Source organism: Dasypus novemcinctus, chromosome 12 (genome assembly GCF_030445035.2).
Source record: "Dasypus novemcinctus isolate mDasNov1 chromosome 12, mDasNov1.1.hap2, whole genome shotgun sequence".
Classification (NCBI taxonomy): domain Eukaryota; kingdom Metazoa; phylum Chordata; class Mammalia; order Cingulata; family Dasypodidae; genus Dasypus; species Dasypus novemcinctus.
In genome coordinates this window covers 49,321,633-49,340,922 of record NC_080684.1, presented here as the reverse complement: position 1 = coordinate 49,340,922, position 19,290 = coordinate 49,321,633, and the positions used below count along the sequence as shown (strand labels likewise).

Here is a 19,290-nt window from a genome sequence, read left to right as displayed (position 1 = left end):
CCCCTTTTTGTGTGATGTAGAGTTGGGATTTCCCTTCATTGTCCAGGACTAAAATTCTCTGATTGCAACCTGAGCCCCAGACTGTTTTTGCAAAGTCACTTTGGAGCAAGTCACTTTAGTTTCCACAAACATCGTGAGGATAATTATAGCTCAAAGGGATGGATAAGGCTGACCTGATGCTCACAAAACACCATTAGGTCTGTGAAGGCGCTTTGTTTCTTTGTAAACCTTTGTGGAACACATGCTACAAATTACAGTGCATCCAGCTGCTCCTTAGTATAGATGGCAGAACTCCTGAAATGTCAGCTTCCTTGGGAGAAGTAAATATTAACTTATTCATTTACATATTAAACTTCCTTGAGAAGCAAGGGAATGGCAATTATGCCTCCTCATATAAATATGAAATGTAGCACAGACATTAAGGTGACCACAGCAAAACAGTAAGTCAGAAGCAAACCAAACAAACAAACCAGTCTTTAAGAGTGCAATGCAAATCTTATGTGTATGCAACACAGTGGCAGTTGCTTTTCATTTGGATAGTGTTAAGTATTACCAACAAGTGTTTATTGCCTAGTAGCCCAAACTTCTAAAACAGTGAAACAAAGCCACGAATACCCTTTCTTCAAATCTCTCTTAATGCTTTCTTTCTAAAATAGAAAGTAATCAAACAATTTTGCCCCTTTTAAAAAGTCAATACCAAAGTCAGCTAGGAACATTCTCTAGTGTTAGTTTGAAGGCAACTTCGAAATTTCAAGAAAATTTACTTGTGTATTTGTTTATTCCAAAAGGGAAAGAATTATATAGATTCATACAGAATGTACCATTAATCAATTTAAGAAAGAGCTTTTAAAGATTTGGTAAAAGAGAATGAGTGGGAACTACAATCTGCTCTTAAGTCAAATCTAGACAACAGATTTAAAATTTAAATTGCTGAGTTAGCATCAATTTTGCATATAACATACATCTCTTAAACATTTTGAGTATATTGGGTTTCTTTGATTGGTATTTTTGCACTGGGTTAAGAACTTTGAGAAGCAAGTTGATCAAGCAGCATTGGAACTCTATGGCATAGGCTACGATAAGGCAAAGACAGCTTGGGAACTCTTAAAAGTACTCCCTTGCCTTAAGCAAATCCCACTTCTGCTGCAGGAAACCACACTAATAAGTAAATCCTTGGCTACTGGGGCAGGAGGGGTGTAAATAAAAATGTGAGGTAGTTATTTCCACGAGAGGGAAATACTTGTCTACATAATATCCCTGCAATGTCTGTCTGACAAATTACCAGAGCATCTGCTTGCTGTGAACCTTAAGTAAACTTTTAGCTTGGTATTAACTGAGCTTGACAAATCATGAGCTAGATGCAGTTCAGACCTTATTTTCTGACCCAGGCTTGACAAGAGACACTAACGCAAAAAAAAAAAAAAAAAAAAAAAAAAAAGTGACCCATAGAGATCATCAAGTGCAAAGCATGTGGTAGCACATAATAATGTGTGGATAGGAAAGAATGAAGATTGGTGGGGAATAAATAAAATCAGCTCATACGGCTTACCAATTACCTTCAAGGTTTAAAAGATAAAAAGAGTTGAAGTACTCCCATGAGAGTGAGTCAGAGGCCACATAAAAGAATATTAATGTAGAAATATTAAAAGTAAAGGAATAGAATTATCCTGAGAAAAAGTAGGAGTTGCCTACTAAAACTTTATAGTTTTTTTCTTACTTAGAATTTGCATATTTATACTGAAGTAATAAAAAAATAAATTTCTGCAGATGAACAAGTTAGAATGAATTACTTAATTCTCAGAATACTGATACGGGACTATCTATCTACTTAGTATCCTAAATCCTCTCCAGGCTAAGAGACCAGCAATACCAGTAACAGATCAGGAGTTCAATTATAGTTAGAAAAGGGGAGAAAAGTAAGGTAGGACATTAAAATTTTATTCTGAAATTATCTCTGGCCACAACAATAAAATTTAACAAATATTCGCTAAACAGTCTTACTCCTGTCATCAGCTGTACAATACATACAGTATCATAGAACTGGCCACTAGGATTAAAATCCACTAGAACATATTTAATGTTAAGTGGCGACAGCAGCATCTCACAGAAATTTTTACATACATATATACACAGTCCACATTCAACCATTTTCACATATTTTCAGTACACCATTGCAGCATATTACAGTCACGTGTCTAAGTTGTTGCTCGATAAAAACCCAAGCCACTGCCTAGACATAACTGCAGCAGTTGAGCTGAGTATAATTACAATTAATTTTATATATGTTCATAGCAGAGAGATGTACAAGCCCCTAAGAAACAGAGTTCACAAATACTTTTTTTTTTAAATGCTACCACAGCATTATGTTGGGCAATATTAAAACCTTTACCAACTAAATCAATTTTTTAAAAAGTCTTCTGCTTACCAGAAATATTGTTGATGAAAAAAATTACAAAAATGAATGCTCTCTTTAAAATAATTCACACTTTTAAGATTCCAATATGGCCCAATGCTACTGATGCCTAAAGTGTTTTCTAACATTCTGATGGAGCCACTTAGCAGGACTCCAGACCACCCAGTAAGTTTAAAAGTGGCGTAAGTGCCTTGCACCCAAATTGTAAAAATCCCTGGCCACCCTACTAGAGCCAGGCACATAGAAAAGGAATGCACTTTGGTTCATACCAAATGCCCTGGGATTAATCACACTATAAAATTAAATGGTTTGAGGTAAATTTTTACAAATACAGTTGATTTTTGTCTAGTGTTAGCATAACAAAAAATATCATTTAAAAAATCAGTTTGATGTTAGGATACCACACAGACCATCTTTAACCCCTTAAACATAGGAATACTCTAACCAATAGTTATCTTCTTCAGATGGTGATTCACGCCTTATGGTTTCTTTTAAGGCCTATAAGTAATTGATATTTAAGACAGATGTATCTTTGCAGAGGTGGGTTCCATCTTTCCTACCTAGTATTCAAGGGGTTAAAAAGGCCAAAAAATGCATGCCCTACAACATGGCATTCAGAACAAAAGGCACATTGTTAACACTAAGGGCACAATTTCTCCTCTACTGTTAATCTGCACTGTCTTGCATCACTCTGTTGTCCCACTGTGTAGCAATACACTTAAGTGGTAATGAACACACTGATGGTGCAAGAAACAGAGCCAAATGAGACTGCAACCAAAGACAAGACAACACTGTGCTATTCCTAAATCTGAAAACAACTCAGACATCCCTAGACAATGGTAACCTGTGAGACCAAGGACTGTTTCCTAGCCAACTCCCAGTAGCCTATCAGAGCCCTTCATTTAGTTACGTTTTAAAATCACAAAGATGCAACATTTTTCAACATTACAATTAAACTAGAATTTTTTAAAAAGCAGTTCTATCACTAAACATTGAAATGTGGTGCCTCTTGTGAAGAATAAAGGAAATGTCACTGTATGTGGGCCAAAAAGAAAAAAAAAAAAAAAAAAGCCCCATAGTGCTACACAGTATAATTTGGCCTAAAAGTTTCCGGTTGCATTTGTGAACAAAGATAGTCACAAATGCATTGTTGGCATCTTAAGAACCAGTTTTTGTGGTGGAAGAAAAGACAAGCAGTATTAGCCCATACATAAGTTTTCACACACACCATCATTTTATAGGGAAAGTAGTAAGAATGGCAGGCTCAGGTTCATATATATTTAAACCCAAATGTGAAAATGAGAATGGAAATGGAAGAGGAGCCTGGGAAGGAGAAAATAGCCTTTATATGTTTTGGGTTTCTCTTTTAATGACCTAAAATAGTTAACCTTAAGAGGCTCATGGTTTTTACAAAACCACCATACCAAGTCTTATACTTCTTATGCCTTTAAGCCAAAATTATAATAAATACATAGATTTCTAAATTCTGTAAGCCAGAATGATGGGGGTGCGGGTATCATTACATAAGTACCATTTAAAATGCAACTTACTAACCTATTATTGCACTTCCACAGACTGCATATAAATGTATATTACATGCTAAAGAATTCATTCTGACTAGGGGAAAGAAGATAGAATTTTTAAATTATCAGTGACATCCTTAAAGAATAAAGCAAGTATCAACAATACTATCTTATTAATAAACTAATTTTATTACTGTTTTTTGGCAAATATCTGTAATATTTCCTGAGCATTTTTCTCCACCATCAACCAACAAAGCCTCAAGATAAGTATTTTGTTCAAAACCATGTGTTGTTTCTTTTCTTAAAAAAATTTTTTAAAGAAAATCTAAGATTACTATTAAAAGAACTTAACCGGAAACTTTCTTGGCCTCACTGGGGATCATGCTTTAAGTACCTGTAAATCAATTTACAGGCAATACAATAATATCTGTGCATATAAAAGATTATTCTAATTTACACTACCCCAAACCTATTGTTCAAATAGGCAGAAATCTTTCTATATTAAATTGCACATACTAAAAAAAAAAACATTTTCCACGTGCCTTCAAATTGATATATATATATATATCTCTCACTGTTCATACATTAGTGATAAAATACTGAAATTTTCACTGTGAAAATAATTATTATTCAAAGAAGAAAATATTCTTTTACCTAACTCTCAAAGTAATTTTCCCAGGTAAAGTGTCATCTCCACAAAAATAATCAGTGCAATCCAAAAGAAAGTAAAATAAAACAGAGGAATGCAATTTCTATGGTTCTTCTAATGATGTAAAGAATAAGTCAAACCATTTAACTTTGGTTGAACTTTTTCTTCCTTTAAAATTGTTGTTAAAATAGGCCTTATTGAACTTCCATCGTTACTTCTGCTAATCAAGAGAATTTACAATCTTTTTATTTAAAGAAGAGTTGATACTTTCCCAAGCTAAGCGAACCTTACGGAGACACCTTAACAGCACAAACCCACTCCCATCTGCTAAACCATCTTTGGAACTATGGAAATTCTTACCCAAAGAGCTAGGCTGTTGTACTTTTTAAAAAGTTGGAATATGAAACAATGGTCACAATCACAGCTGAAATGTCTCTTCTCTGGATTAACAGTCTGGGATATAGATTTGAAGGAAGACGACAAACTAAATGCAAGCAACAGATGTGTGGTAAAAGAGGAACAAAGAGAAGAAAAGCAAAGAGAAGGGAGGAACAGTTTGTAGAATACATTTCTAAATTTAGGTGCAAAAAGAATTCCATAATATGAGGTTTCTTGACAAAGCAGCTCACTGATCATGTTAGGACATTTGGAGCAACACACATATTTCCATTTCCATTTCCATTCATCTATCCAGTCTGCTGTGAGGACTTTCAGAATGTCAGAATACTAATTGGGCAATTTAAACACTGGGGACTTTATCTTGCATTTGTTTGGATGTTAACTAAAAAAAAAAAAAAATGGATCTGTAAGGTGCAGTTTTTCTTAAAAGTATTACTTCCTTCCTGACCGTTCTCCTCTCTTCACCACTATAACCCACATAATTTATGGAAAATGAAAGCAGGACATGCTCTTACACCTGTGCATAAACCTGGAGATGGAGAGAGGGGCCTTTGGGGCAATCACTTTGGGGAATATAACATGAACCATAAAAACATAGTAAAGGTCTCTGACACCCATCTGTATAGGCGCGGCAGTCACGAAGTAATCAATGGCCTGCCACTGATGTTTATTACTCTGCCACACTAAATACAGTAAGGCTCATCATACTCTAGAACACAAAAAGTTTCAGAAAGTAGAAAAACTTAAAGCATTGTCCCCATGTATTTTATAAAAACAAAATGAACAACTTTCTTACATTAAATTAAGTGCTGAAAAGATACAAATGAGTAAAGTTATTGAGCAAATAAAAACAGGTCTGAGCTACTCCTTTCTCAACCCAGTAAGGCTCAGCAACGTCGTATCTTTCAGATTACCAACATCAGGGGATTGGCGCTCAGCTAACAAGTTTTGGCAACACTGTCCTCTGCTGAATATTCCCATTGGCATCTGTCATCTGTGCCAAATTAGTCCTCAGTTTGGAGGCCGAGCTGGAAGGTGGAGGTAACTTGGAAATGGACGTGATAGCACCAGTGCTCTCGGGTATCCTTTTCATGGATGTCTTCTCCCCAGTCGGAGGCTTTGGCAGGCGCCTCCTCAGCCAGGGGTGCCGCAAGGCCTGGCCAGGGTTCATGCGGACTGCAGGATCCCATTCTAAACACTGTTTCAAGAAGTCAAGGAAGAGGGGATCGTCACACCCCTTCAGTGCATTCCCCCACTCTCTGCTCTCCGGGGGACCCCTTAGTTTCCCCCGACGGGAACGGCCTCCGTTGAGAACCACAGAGCCATCCGACAGCGTCGTGACAGTGCAGTAACGGGGATAACCCTTGGAGCTCACGAAATTTTTGGCTCGTTTGGCTGCATCCAGTAGTTTCTGCGAGGGCATGCCCAGCAGTTCTATCATACAGGCCAGCTGGTCCCCCTCATCCTCCCCAGGCAAGAGGGGATAACCTGTCAGGAGCTCTGCTAAAATGCAGCCCAGGCTCCACATATCAATGGGCATCCCATATCTGGCCCCCAGGATAACTTCTGGGGCCCGGTAAAAACGCGACTGAATGTACGTGTAGACACGCTGATGCTCGTAACAACTGGAGCCAAAATCAATCACCTTAATACCGCTTCGGCCCTGCTGCTTTAACAAAATGTTCTCGGGCTTAAGGTCACAGTGAATTATTCTGTTTTTGTGCAAAGCATCCAAGCACTGCAGAATCGAGTGGGCGAATTTGCGAACCAAAGGCAGGCTGAAGCCCTGGAACTTATTCTTCTTGATGAGCTCGTAGAGGTTCATGCTCAGCAGCTCAAACGTCATGCAGATGTGGTTGCGGAAGGTGAAGTTCTCCAGCATATGGATGACGTTCATGCTATTGTCCTTGTCCTGCTTCCGCAGGTGCTCCAGGATGCGGATCTCCTCCGCTGCCTGCCGGTGGAAGCGCTTCTCGTTCCGCACCATTTTGAGTGCCACGTGCTGGTGGACTTTGTGGTCATAGGCCTTGACCACCTGCCCAAAGCTGCCCTTCCCAATGACCTTTAGGACCTCGTACCTGTAAGCCACGTGATCGTGGGGCACCTGCACGTAGGATCCCTGGTCGTCGTCATAGCCACCGTTGTTTGGCCCACCGGTCATGCCCTGGCGCTTTTTTGCATTTGGACCCAAGAAATATATTTCAGGGTAGCTGAAAATCTCATGGTGTTCAAAGGCAGTTAATTTTTGCATGTATTGCTTCATTGCTTGTTCGGGTGTCATGGGGCTGGCTTTCACCTTCCCCAAGCCTTCCATAGACTTCAGAGAGGTGGAGCTCCCCTGCCGCCTATGAATGCCCTCCAGCTGCCGCTCCGGCACCACCGGCAGTCCCGTTTTGCCCACTGTGGTCAACCCATTTGGTTGTGTCGTGAGCACGGTCCGCTTGTTACTGTTATCCTCAAACAGCTGCTGAACCTGGATCTGTCCGTGGCTGTGGCTGCCAACGTGCAGGTGATCATTCATTGTGTGTTTACTGCCGCCAATCTGGAAATCAAAAAGGAAAAATGGAAGAGGTCTGTTCAATGAGACATTTGATAAGTGATCACCCACCAGCGCCTTTACAATACACAATCTGATTGTAGCCTGTAGTCAGAACTGGGTTTACTAATCATAAAGGCGTGTGCACCTAAGAGAGACCTTCTGGTGAACTCCCTGACAGGGAGGGTGGATATGATGCCACCAGCGTCTGACAAAATCAAGAAAAAGCCGTCAGTGGGCTGGTGAAGGCTACCAAACTTGGGACCTGAAAAAAGTACATCATAAATGCCACACCTAGCAGGAAAGCAATTTGTTGTACATATTCAGGGTCCAGAGAGTGGGTTCTCTGTGAAAGAAGAGACCATTTCTTTCTTGTTGGTCATAATATACCTAACATTTAGCACAGCACCAGGCACATGAGAGGTGTCCACTCAGTTCATACTTAACATGTAAATGATACACAAGGATAACAAAAGAGCATGAACACATATGAAGCTAAAATGGCTCCACCCCACCCCCCACCCCAATCCTAACCCCTTTCATACTTCATTTAGCTGCCTCTTAACTTACAGGAGGGCAAGGACCATACATAGTCTGTCTTGTTCACTACTCTTTTCTCAGCATCTGCCTTTATTTCAAAAGCACTAATATCTTCATCCCCAGTTTTCATCATTTCCTGGAAATCTAACTGTTGCTATCAAAGAACATATATGATCCAGTGATAAAGGGAAAAAAAATGCTCTTTTAGACTTGAAAGATTCCCATGTAGATACCACTATAGTATCTTGGAAATCCCCTAAACTATTTTTTAAAGTTTCTGGGCTTTTCTGTGATGGCCATTTAAGACCATTAAACTGTTTGGGGCCCTCCTTTGACTCACCTAACTAATTCCATGGGCTGCTGGGATTCTCAGCTTTCCAACAAGAAGTAGAAAGTAACAATTTCTATATCAGGCACACATGCCATCCCTGAACATTCCTGTCTAAACAAAACTGATGGTGTAAGCCAAGGGGCCCCCCCAGCCTTCTACTGAGAATCTACTTGGAATTTCTTTCAAGCATTACAACTGCACAGAGGTGAGGGATGGGAGAGGACCAGCTGCCAGGATACCCTCCACTTAGGAATTCTTGCCAGCCTCAGACAACCACAAGTCTTACAACAGCCTGCTGGGTGACCCGGCAGGACATCTTAAAAGATCCATTTGTCATTCACAATCTACTTCACTCATTCAACCAGTATCAGCTGAGAGTGGCAGAGTTCCTGCCCTCAAGGAGTTTACAATCAACTGATTACAAGTCCTGTGCTATCAGTATTTTTTCCATTACCTACTTCTAAATCCTACCTCTTGGACTTTATATACTACTAAAAGAGCGAAAGTGCTCTGTACATTTAACATAGTAATTTTGGAAATGGTTTGAAACCATCTGGATTATAAAATGAAATTCTAGTCCTTACTAGCAGAATAAGACCTTCAAATTTTCTTTAATAGTTACAAAGCATGCACTATACTATCTGAGTGTGTTTTCTCTAAGCTTCCTTCTTAAAAAAAAAAAAAAAAGTAGAATGGAGTAACTGAGCCTGTCTGAAATGTGACTTTATAAATTCAGAGATGTCATGTCTCAGAGAGATTTTGGAAGATTTCTATCACACCCTTTTATTAAATGCATCCATAAGGTGACCTATCTTCCATAAGAGTAGCCAGACAGGTAATTTCATCCTCGTTCAATGCCAAGAGCAGGGCAGTCCATAAAAATGACTTAGAAAGCCTTGGGCATATATAAAAACAATAAAGGCTTGTCCATTGCTTTTCTTCCCAAGCCTCACTCTCTTGCACCCCTTCTTCCCTCTGTGGTTTTTCAAGCACCCGGAATAAAAGGGCCTAAAATTTGAAATATGTTTCTCCTAGAGAACCATTCTTTTCAGGGCAGGATGGAAATATTTCAGAAGAAAGCCCTACATTCACAGCATACATGCTATAGAAAGCATGAAGCTTCTTTAGGGACTAAAGACTCCTGGGGGCTTAAGAATTCCTAAAAAGACAGTTAAGCAAAACTTTCTGAGCATCAGAAACTCACTTCGATTTTTGCCACAGCTATATTTATGCTTTGTATAACTTAAAATGCAATCACAAGAGTCTGACTAGCACTAAAGAGAAGTGAAGAGAGTTCACTAAGTCAATCGAACCATGTCCTCTCCCCACAACTGCTTTCTTTTGTTGGAGATTAAATCACGTGCCTGTAAGACTTGTCCTAACCTCTGGTCTGGCGGGTGTGAGGCCACTGGCAAAGAGGACCTCTGAAGGTGGTATTATTAATTAAGGTGTGGACTCATCTGTGAATAGGATCTTCAAAGATGAGGTCCAAGTTAATCAGGGTGGGCGTTCGTCCCCATGACTGGGGTCCTTATGCAAAGGAATTTGGATGCAGTCTGCCAGGAGCAGGCAGACGCAGCGGAAACCAGAGAAGCACACACACAGGAAGAGAGGTTATCATGTGGCAGAGGACTGCTGGAAAGCTACAGACTCCTGGAGAAAGCAAGCTCTGCCAATGCCTTGATTTTTGACTTTTAGCCTCCAAAATGAGGCAATAAATTCCTGTTGTTTATCAGCACAAAAGCTTAGTGGAACGAGCAGACAGATGAGGGAGCCATTTCGGAGGGTGGGGAGGGGAGGGGAATAAAAAATAAAATAAAATAATAATAATAAAAAATCCCTGTTGTTTAAGCCAACTCACAGTGGTATTTGTAATAGCAGCCCTGACAAACTAAGACAGTCTTCTTTGCAGTATCAACTATTAGTCCACCTACTCTTAGAATACAGTTTCCCAGGGTTCAATCCTCAATTCTCTTGGCTACTTGCCCCTACAACTCTCCCTGATTTACTGTGACCACAGCCAAGGCTTTCGCTATCACTCATGGGCTGACATCTGCCACAGCTGTACCTGGAGCTCAAACCTGCCAAATCTGTGTCTCCTGAGTTCAAGATCCTTGTGTCCAACCACTGACCAGCTCCTTCTCCCACAAACAACTCAAGCTCAGCTCATGACCTTTCTCCCAAAATTGTTTCATCTTCCCATAACCCTTAAACTTTGATAAACATAAGGCTCTACTTCTACCTCTAGTCACTCAAACGGAACACCTGGGAATCTTCAACCCTGCACACATGAACAGCCTTCTCAACATCTCCCTCACTCTCCCAGGTCATCTTGATCCTTATTAATTCTATCTGTCCCTTTCCCTCTCCATCAAACTGCCTCATCTCCCTCCCCTGTTGTTTTTCACCAGGGCACCTGAGACCAGCTCATACTATGCCCCCTTGCTTCTAAATCTACCATTCCTTAAATGTATTCCCCACAGTGCTTCTACAGTTATCATATGGTTATCAGTGCCAATAAGATACTGCCTTTGCCTTTGCTCAAGTCCCACAACTGCACTGATTTCCACAAAGCTCTAAGAATTTACCAGAAAGAATACAAGATTCTAAAATTTAGAGTCCAAATGATCTGATTCCTTCCAGTCTCATATACCATTGTTATTCTTCTCTCCTAAAGTAAAGAAGCTAGAATCCAAAGCCCCCCAACCCCAGAAATACTGTGCTCTCTTTTTTTTAATTAGAGAAGTTGTAGATTTACAGAAAAACCATGCATAAAATAGAGTTCCCATATATCACCCTAAACCCTGCTCTTTCAAGCTTCTCTGCTTTTGTTAAGGTCGTCTTAGATAACCGGAGCCCAGGAATTTTCAGTCAGACACACATAGACAGAATCCCAGCTCTACCAGTTGCTTGACCCTGAGCAACTTAATCTCTCTGAACCTCAATGTTCTTATCTGCAAAAAAGAAGGCAATAAAGTTACTTCTTTAGGGCTACTGGAAGGATTAAATAAGGTAATATGAATAAAGTGCTTAGAATAATTCTCAGTAAAAAAGAACTATTATTATTGTCACTTTGCAGGTGCTGCATGGAATCTCCTTCCTTCCCATGTCTCCACAGTAAACTCTTATTCACCCCTCAATATTCAGCTCAACACTCACCTCCTCTGTTAAACCTTCCCTGACCAGGTGAAGAGCTCCTTCCACTGTATTTCTAAAGCACAGCTATGTTATAACACTTATTACATTTTATTGTAATAGTTTTAACATCTGATGTAGCTCTTGGTGAGCAACTCTAGGGTGGGGTCACCGCTTATCTTTGTAAATCCACATTAGCATAAACCCAGGCAAACAGTAAGCACTCAATAAATAGCTACTGAATGGAAGAATGCATGGCAATGAGTTTGTTAAACTCTCACCTCTTTTGAGATATTCTTGAGAACTGTACCTTTATAAAAAAACATGTGGTCAGCCCAAGGAATTGGAAAATTATCTCGTGGCCCAAGTCACAAGACTTTAGATTAACAGTGCATCAGCAGACAACAGTTGAGGCAAATGATAGTATTAAAAAGTACTTGTAGCAGATAAGTATCAACAAAACACCTAAAAATACGTGGAATTAAAATTTTTTTCAGATGTTAAAGAGGGAAGAAAAAAAACCCAGAAAAGCAAGAATATCTCCAGAATACATATATGCCAGGATTATACTCTAAACTTAAGGATATGAAAAACCTGTCATTCTCTGCAACTCCTCACGAAGTGTGAGATCATGGCTTATTCCTATCCGCCAGCATCTAACAAAGTGCCTGTCACATTAAAAATATATATTGAGAGGGAAAGTAGACTTGGCCCAATGGATAGGGTGTCCGCCTACCACGTGGGAGGTCCGCGGTTCAAACCCAGGGCTTCCTTGACCAGTGTGGAGCTGGCCCATGTGCAGTGCTGAGGCGTGCAAGAAGTGCCCTGCCATGCAGGGGTGTACCCCGCATAGGAGAGCCCCACGTACAAGGAGTGTGCCCTGTAAGGAGAGCCACCCAGCGCGAAAGAAAGTGCAGCCTGCCCAGGAATGGCGCCGCCCACATGGAGAAATGACACAACAAAAAGAAACACAGATTCCTGGTGCTGCTGATAAGGATGGGAGAGGTCACAGAGGAGCACCCAGCAAATGGACACGGAGAGCAGACAACTGGGGGGAAAGGGGGAAGGAAGAGAAATATAAAAATAAATCTTAAAAAAGAAAAAAAACTTCTAAAAAAAAATACATATATATAGAATGACTGCAACTGTTAAGACACCTACAATTTATGGGTAAAAATGGAAAGATCCATAAGAGCCTTCTCTGCCCATGAAATATTTTAGTACTAAAAATTATGGATGAACAATAGTCTCACACATTTGGTAGTTTCTAAGCATTTTAAAACATCTGTGAAGTCATCTTAGAAGAGGAGTTCTTAACCTTTTTTATTCCATGAACCCCTTTGCCAGTCAGGTGAAAACCACAGACCCCTTACTAAGTCCATACTATACTGTGTATTATTTAATAAATATATCACACCAGCACCTCTAAGTCTCCATAGGAATAATGTTTTTTTGAATTTCAACTCAAGCTCACAGACCCCTTATTAAGAAGCCCTGTCTTAGAAATACTGTCTAGAGTTATGAAAATAGAATTGAGTCCAAGAAGATTGGAATTTTAGCTCCTCCTCAAGCATGCTAATAGTCTGTGTGGCCCCAAGTCTAGTATTTACTTTTTCTCCTTCAAAATATTGCTATTTTTAGTGGGGATATTAATTCTTCGTTAATCTCAATTATTTTATAAAGGTAAAACTGGTAACTGAAAGTGCTTTAAACATCAAAAGTTATGAAAATGGTAAGTATTAATACCATTGCAACAAAAATTAGTAAGGATCAAGAAAGTTATTGTATACACTTTTAGGACAAACACAGAGTAAAATAAAAGTGAGGTAAACTGTAAAATACTATGTCCAAGGAGATAGAAAACAGAAGAGCAATCGTCTAGATAAATTTCAATGTTCATAATCTTTATAAGTGTATATTTACCCTTCTACTATAGTATTTAGAAGGGAAGATATGGGCAAACTCTCATGACAAGATCATTTTTCTCTACTTAATTTTTTTTATCCCGTTTATTTTAAAGTAGCTCTTACCAAATGTAATTGCTCTGGAATTAAAAACAAAAAACCTATAGAAACTTAACAGACATATAGGAATAGGTTCCGCAAAAGTTCTTGCACTTATACTGAAGCTAGTGAAATTCTAGAATCAGCAGTGTTAAGCAGTATTGTTAAGAATGGAATCAGAAGGTCTCTGCAGCCTTGCTATGAACTAGCTAGGGAATCTTGACTACTTGCTTGAGTCTATTTCCTCACCTGTAACATGAGGGAGTAGAACCATATAAACTCCAGTTCTTTTAAACCTTCCTATGCTATGAAATCTGCAATTCTGTAAAAATAAAATCAAAACTAAGCAACAATCAAAACTCAAATTCACAAGTTCAAAACCAAGCATCTAAAGATTAACAGCACAGTAAAGTTTACACAAGTCACAAACAGGTAAATCCGGTAGATACCATGGCAAAATACAGACATCTATCATGAGGAGTACTGAGAGCACACCCATATCTTTTCATTCTGGGTACAATACAGGCTATTTTCTTGGTGTAAATGTTCCATTTTCTCTTAAGTTCACTGTACAGTTTAATTGCAAAAAGGCTCTGCTCAAGCAAAGCAATCTTTATAAAATTGGAATACAGATGCAAACCAATTATTTCTATCCCAGTTTACACCAAGTCATGTGATTATGACACATGGGAAAAATTGGATGTTGTATTTTCCAAATCGTCAGATGATTCCAAACCAAACAAAAAAATTCAAACTTCCTAAGACCAATGCAGTTTTCTCAACCAAAACGTCACTGTGACAAGATCATTCAACCATAATATACAGAATCACCTATGCAACTAGCGGAATCTCTTTCTACCCTCAACAGTCCAATACAGATGGGTTAAGATCTGTGTAGTGAATTCCTAGGCCCTGGGAGTAGATGTGTCAAGAAAAGAGAGAGATTCACAACAAAACATTTCCCTATAAAACTTGTACACATTTCTCCAGGTCTAACAGGCATAACTCCAATCTAGTCATCCTCTCATAAATTTCCTCTGATAAACAAGTTTCCCCACAACACATGATCCTCAGAGCTGCTCCCCTGTGGGCTAGGAATGTCCTTTTCCGCAAGAATTCAACTTTCACTTGGTAAAGAAGCCATCTCCCTCACCATCAAGATCCAATTGGAAAAAGACCTCAAAAACCATCACCTCCTCCAGGCACACACCTCCTCTAGGCTGGCGGTCATCATCCAAGGGAGATCCTTGGAGCTGAGAAAAGGTACCTGCAGAAATAAAATCCAGCTTGCCAATCTCAAGCTGCCCGCTGCCCTCTCCCCTCCCAAGGCCCCTTGAGGGACCACAGCACCTGTCAGGTGCCTTCCCACCTCAAAAGCAAAGCTGACCCTTCCCTTCTGAATAATGTCCAAGTACAGACTCCTAAAGGGCAGACTTGTTTTGAATGCTGCTGTTGCTCTTATTTTTTTTTTAAATGTTAATTACAATTTCTGCTGTGCTCAAACCTGTAGCACTCATAAAACATGCTTACACACGCGAGGGACAACTGGCGGTGCTCCCTGCTGACTGGAGCAAGGCTCTTTGGGGGATCGATTTTCCAAGTAGGACCGCCTGGCTGTCCCCTAACACATATCTGTTTCTATAAATACCCGCTTCTATGCGGAGGGGGGTAAGAGATGTTTACCAGGTCAGGAAAGGGAGCTCTGGGAATCAAGGACTAAAATAAGAAAGAAAGCTTCAAGAAGATAGTTCTAAGGCAGGGGATCGCAAGGGTGGGCGGGTTTGGGAAAGGAAGTGAAGGACCCACGCCACGAATTCTTCCTTTGTGGTTGCAGCTTTGGTTTCATCCAAATTACAGGGGGCGGCGTCGTAGAGGGGCCACTAGCCAGAGGCACGGAGACGCTCACACCCCGCTCTCTCTCCTCCCCGCGCCAGAACCCCACAAGTCCGGGTGTTTAGGCCCCGGGCCCCTCCCCCGCCTCCCCACCCGCCCCGGCGGCCCGTGGGCTGGGTCTCACCGTGTGGGCTGCGGCGACAGCGTTGCTGGCCCGGAGAGGTGGCAGGGCGATGGGGGAGGGCGGGCCGGTCCCCACTCCGCTCCGAGGGGCCCCCGCAACAAGCCCCGGGGAAGCCTGAAGCTGACGAACAGCGCTGTCCCCTCCTCGGCCTGGGAGCCACGCGCGGGAGGAGACAAAAGAGGGTCAGGCGGGGAGAAAGTCACCGGGACCCCAACGCCCCGCCCCACCGCTCTGGGCAGCGAACCCCCCTCTCCTTGGGGGAGAACCGAGGGCGGTAAAGGCCAGCTGGCTGGATGGGGGTGTCCAGGACGCAGATCAACAGCGCGCACCCACGGTCGGGGCTCCGGCAACTGCAAAGTTAACTCACTCGGGCCGTCGCGCGGGAGCTCGCGACCCCGCAGGGTAGCAGCCGGGCGGGCCGGGATTTCGCGGCCCACACTGCGGGCGGCAGCCGGCCGAGAGGGCGGTTGGCGCCGCCGACAAGGGTGCAGCAGCCTTCCCCAGCCCCAGGCTGTGCCCTCCCCAGGCTCCCGGCTGGGAAAGAGCCAGGAAGGAACACCCACCCCCCAACCCCCGCCGGGCCGAACCGCGGCTGGCCCGGAGGCTTCCACTCCGAGGAGGCTCTGGCACCGCGTGCAACAATGAGCGGAGCCGAGGCGAGGGCGCGCTGTCCGCCCGGGGATCCCCGCGCTGCCGCGGCGCGGCGCAGACTTTGTTCGGGGTCCCGCAGGCGGTGGCTGCCGGCGCCACGAGGGCTTGCCCGGAGCCGTCCGGGGGCCGGCGGGGCGGGCGCGGGGGCGGCTCGCCAGCCCGGCCCTCCTTACCGGTCGGGTAGGCGGCGGGAGCGGCGGCCGAAGGTTTCCTGGTTAACATGGCCGCTGGAGAGGAAAATGCATTTCAGGGCTGCCGTGTCCGCCGCCGCCGCTGTCTCGGCTGCTACTTCTCGCGGCGGCCGCCGCTGCCTCGCGGTCGCCCTTCGCGCAGCTCTCCGGCGCCTCCTCCCCGCCTCGCGTCAGCTACAGCCAAACACACAGAGTCCGCTGCATCCCCTCGGCCCGGGCTCACCGCCGCGAGCCCCCCGCTCTCTTCCTCGCCGCCGCCGCCGTCCTCCTCTTCTTCGGGCGGCTGCAGCACCCCCTGGGCCGTGCACATGCCTCGCCCTCCCCTGCGCGCCGCTGGCCTCCCCGATTCCCTCACATAGGGGCGCGAGGGAGCGGGCTGGGCCGCAAGGAGCGACTCGCCCCGAAGCCTCCTCCCCGACCCGCGCGCGCACGCCCGCTCCACCAGCGCGCGCGCGCACACACACACACACACACACACACACGCAGGCGCCAGCGCACGGCGCATACCCGGAGGGCAGCCCCGCCCCCGCTCCCCTCTTCCAACAGTGCAAGCCCCTCCCCCGGGCTCCCCCCACCCTCCAACCGCACACACTCACGTACACCCCACCCCCACTCAGCCACCCACAGGAGGCCCTCCCCCCACCAAATCATCTGCATAACCACCCCTCCACTCCCCGGAAAACTCCGCAGCCTCCGCTCGCCCTCCGCCTCCCCCTCCGGCCATCTGCCCCGCTCCCCTCGGCTCCCCACGGACGACCTCTTGCCCGCCTCGGCCTTTCCAGCCCTGCAGTGCCCCTCCTTTCCCCCGCAGCGCAACCTACCACTGCTTCCCTCTTACTGAAATCGCTGCAGAGACCCCTCCCCTTCTTTGGCGCCCCTAACCACAAATGCATTTTCAGCTTTTCAAACCTAATGGCTGCCCACTAACCATACTGTCCCCCTTCCCGTTCTCGGCGACTTAACAGCCTCCCTCCCCGACCCAGTTTATCCTGAAGATAACTTAGTTGTGGGCGGGTCACCTCGGAGAGTCAACCCCCTGAAGGCCCGCGGTTTAGCCGGGTGACCCCTAAGCACCTCCACCTCCACCACTCCCGGATTTACAGACACCAAGTGACCGCTCTCCAGTGGCTAGGACAAGGGGAGGCAGAGAGGCGCGAGTGGATGGCAGCGGGGGAAGCAGTTAGCTATGGGTTGCTAGGCAAAAATAAACACCAGAGACACCTCCCATTTCCTTACAACTGCGATCCCTGCCCCAGCGCGGCCACTGGGAGAGTCGCACCTTCCTTTCAGTTCTCTGCTGTAAAGGGCGACACCTTTAATTCCTTTCATCCCTAGAGATGAGTCTCTTCCCTTCCCAACACAGTGGGAATTTTCCTACCCCTTTAGTTTGCCACATACAGCCCCTGCTGTCCCGGCTTCCCTTGAACACTGAACACCTGCTTTGCCGTCTCACACCCATGCTTCACCGCACCGCACACGCCTTTGTCCAAAGGTCATAGGTTTTTGCCTTCAACAGTTAGGAGGAAGGAAAAAACAAAACAAAAAAACCCAGAGCAATCCTGGAAGACAGTGCCGAAGACTATGCTGTGCACTTCCTCTCGGAGCGGTGCCCCTATTTCCGTAGTTCTCCTAAAGGCATGGATCAGCTATAGTCGCCCCACGTTGGATCTGCGGGCCCCTGCTTGGACCAAGTGTACAGGCCCGACCCAGTGCAGACTCAAATCGGAAGGGAGCCACTTTCTGCCTAGTCCCATTGCCCCTGCTGTTTGCAAATCGTCATAGCAACCTCCCGCCTATTTCAGCACCAGTGTAGCTGAGTCTAAATTACACTCACACCCTCTGCTTTAAACTAAAGCCAAAAACGGAGTGTTTCAAGGTGCAGTGCGACCCTCTCAGAGTTTCTAGGGTCTCATAGGGGTCTTAGGGTAGCAGGCGTTGGTAAAGGAGACTGGCAGCATAAAGTGGAATACCTCCTAGAACTGTATACCAAAAAGAAAAAAATATATATCCTTTGCTGACTTCAAATAAAGCAGAACCACAGTAAAAATAATCAATCCAATAACATGATTTTAGAAGAACCATGACCTGATCTGGCCCCAGAAAGAAATACTCCCCTATGCTTGTCATCCAAAGACTATCAAATTCAAATCCACTTGGGAAGACATATTTAGTGTTCAGAAGAACAAACGAAAAAGCAGCTAAGTAGTAGACATGAAGCTAGAAGCCAAGTTTCTTAACTCTCAGTCTAATTTCACTGTGCTTTCCATTTCACCTGCTAGGGTTTTTTATGAATCTCACACCCCTTTCCCTTCCTCCCTCTTTTGAAACAATTATTTTCATGCCATTTTCCTTTCTTAGAAAAACTACTCCCATACAACTAAAGGTCAATAAAACGTTTGAAGCAAAAGCTTGAATTTTCATGTAATCTGACACACCTTTTCATTTATTCTTAAATAGTTCAGTAGACACTAACATGCTACTGTTTTATCATGCATAAGGAAAAGGCTAAATACTGGAAATCATAGTTTTGACTGCCAAATTAGTAATTTATACCATGAGAAAAAGGATCTCTGTTTTGTTTTTATTTTTGTTTCTGTTTTTACAAAAAACACACAAATAATCGTTAATGCTAAGCAAAGAAAGAAAAGATAAATGTTTAGAGAATTATTCATACAGGGCTCCCATACAGCACCCCACCACAAATATCTTCCATTGCTGTGAGACATTTGTAACAAATTATGAAAGATCATCTTGAAAGTGTTACTACTAACTCTAGTCCCAATCTTAAATTTGGTATATTTTCTCTCTGACCCACCCTATCATTATTTTTGGTTCATAAACCATGCAATTTATTTAAAGTGTACAATCAGTGGCATTTGGTATAATCACCAAGTTGTGCAGT

General features: G+C 43.5%; 1 protein-coding gene across 2 annotated transcripts; it reads right to left on the bottom strand.

Annotated features, from left to right (window-relative positions):
- Positions 1 to 1,917: 1,917 nt before the first annotated feature.
- DYRK2 (dual specificity tyrosine phosphorylation regulated kinase 2) lies at positions 1,918 to 16,904 on the bottom strand. Of its 2 annotated transcripts, XM_058308399.1 has the most exons (3): positions 16,371 to 16,897; positions 15,547 to 15,695; positions 1,918 to 7,526 (listed from the first exon to the last, which is right to left on the bottom strand). In XM_058308399.1, the coding sequence occupies exons 1-3, from the start codon at positions 16,417 to 16,419 to the stop codon at positions 5,919 to 5,921; spliced, it is 1,806 nt and encodes a 601-aa protein (XP_058164382.1). In that variant the 5' UTR covers positions 16,420 to 16,897; the 3' UTR covers positions 1,918 to 5,918. The 2 variants fall into 2 exon arrangements, with proteins under 2 accessions (XP_058164382.1, XP_058164383.1); XM_058308400.2 differs by lacking the exon at positions 15,547 to 15,695 and having other exon boundaries at positions 16,371 to 16,904.
- Positions 16,905 to 19,290: the final 2,386 nt, after the last annotated feature.

Excerpts from the sequence above, each read along its gene's own strand:
- DYRK2 (XM_058308399.1), bottom strand. The coding sequence starts at position 16,419 with ATGTTAACCAGGAAACCTTCGGCCGCCGCTCCCGCCGCCTACCCGACC. Across the intron at positions 15,696-16,370 it reads TCCCGCCGCCTACCCGACCG|GCCGAGGAGGGGACAGCGCT; the intron begins GTAAGGAGGGCC and ends CGTGGCTCCCAG. Across the intron at positions 7,527-15,546 it reads CTGTCGCCGCAGCCCACACG|ATTGGCGGCAGTAAACACAC; the intron begins GTGAGACCCAGC and ends TTTGATTTCCAG.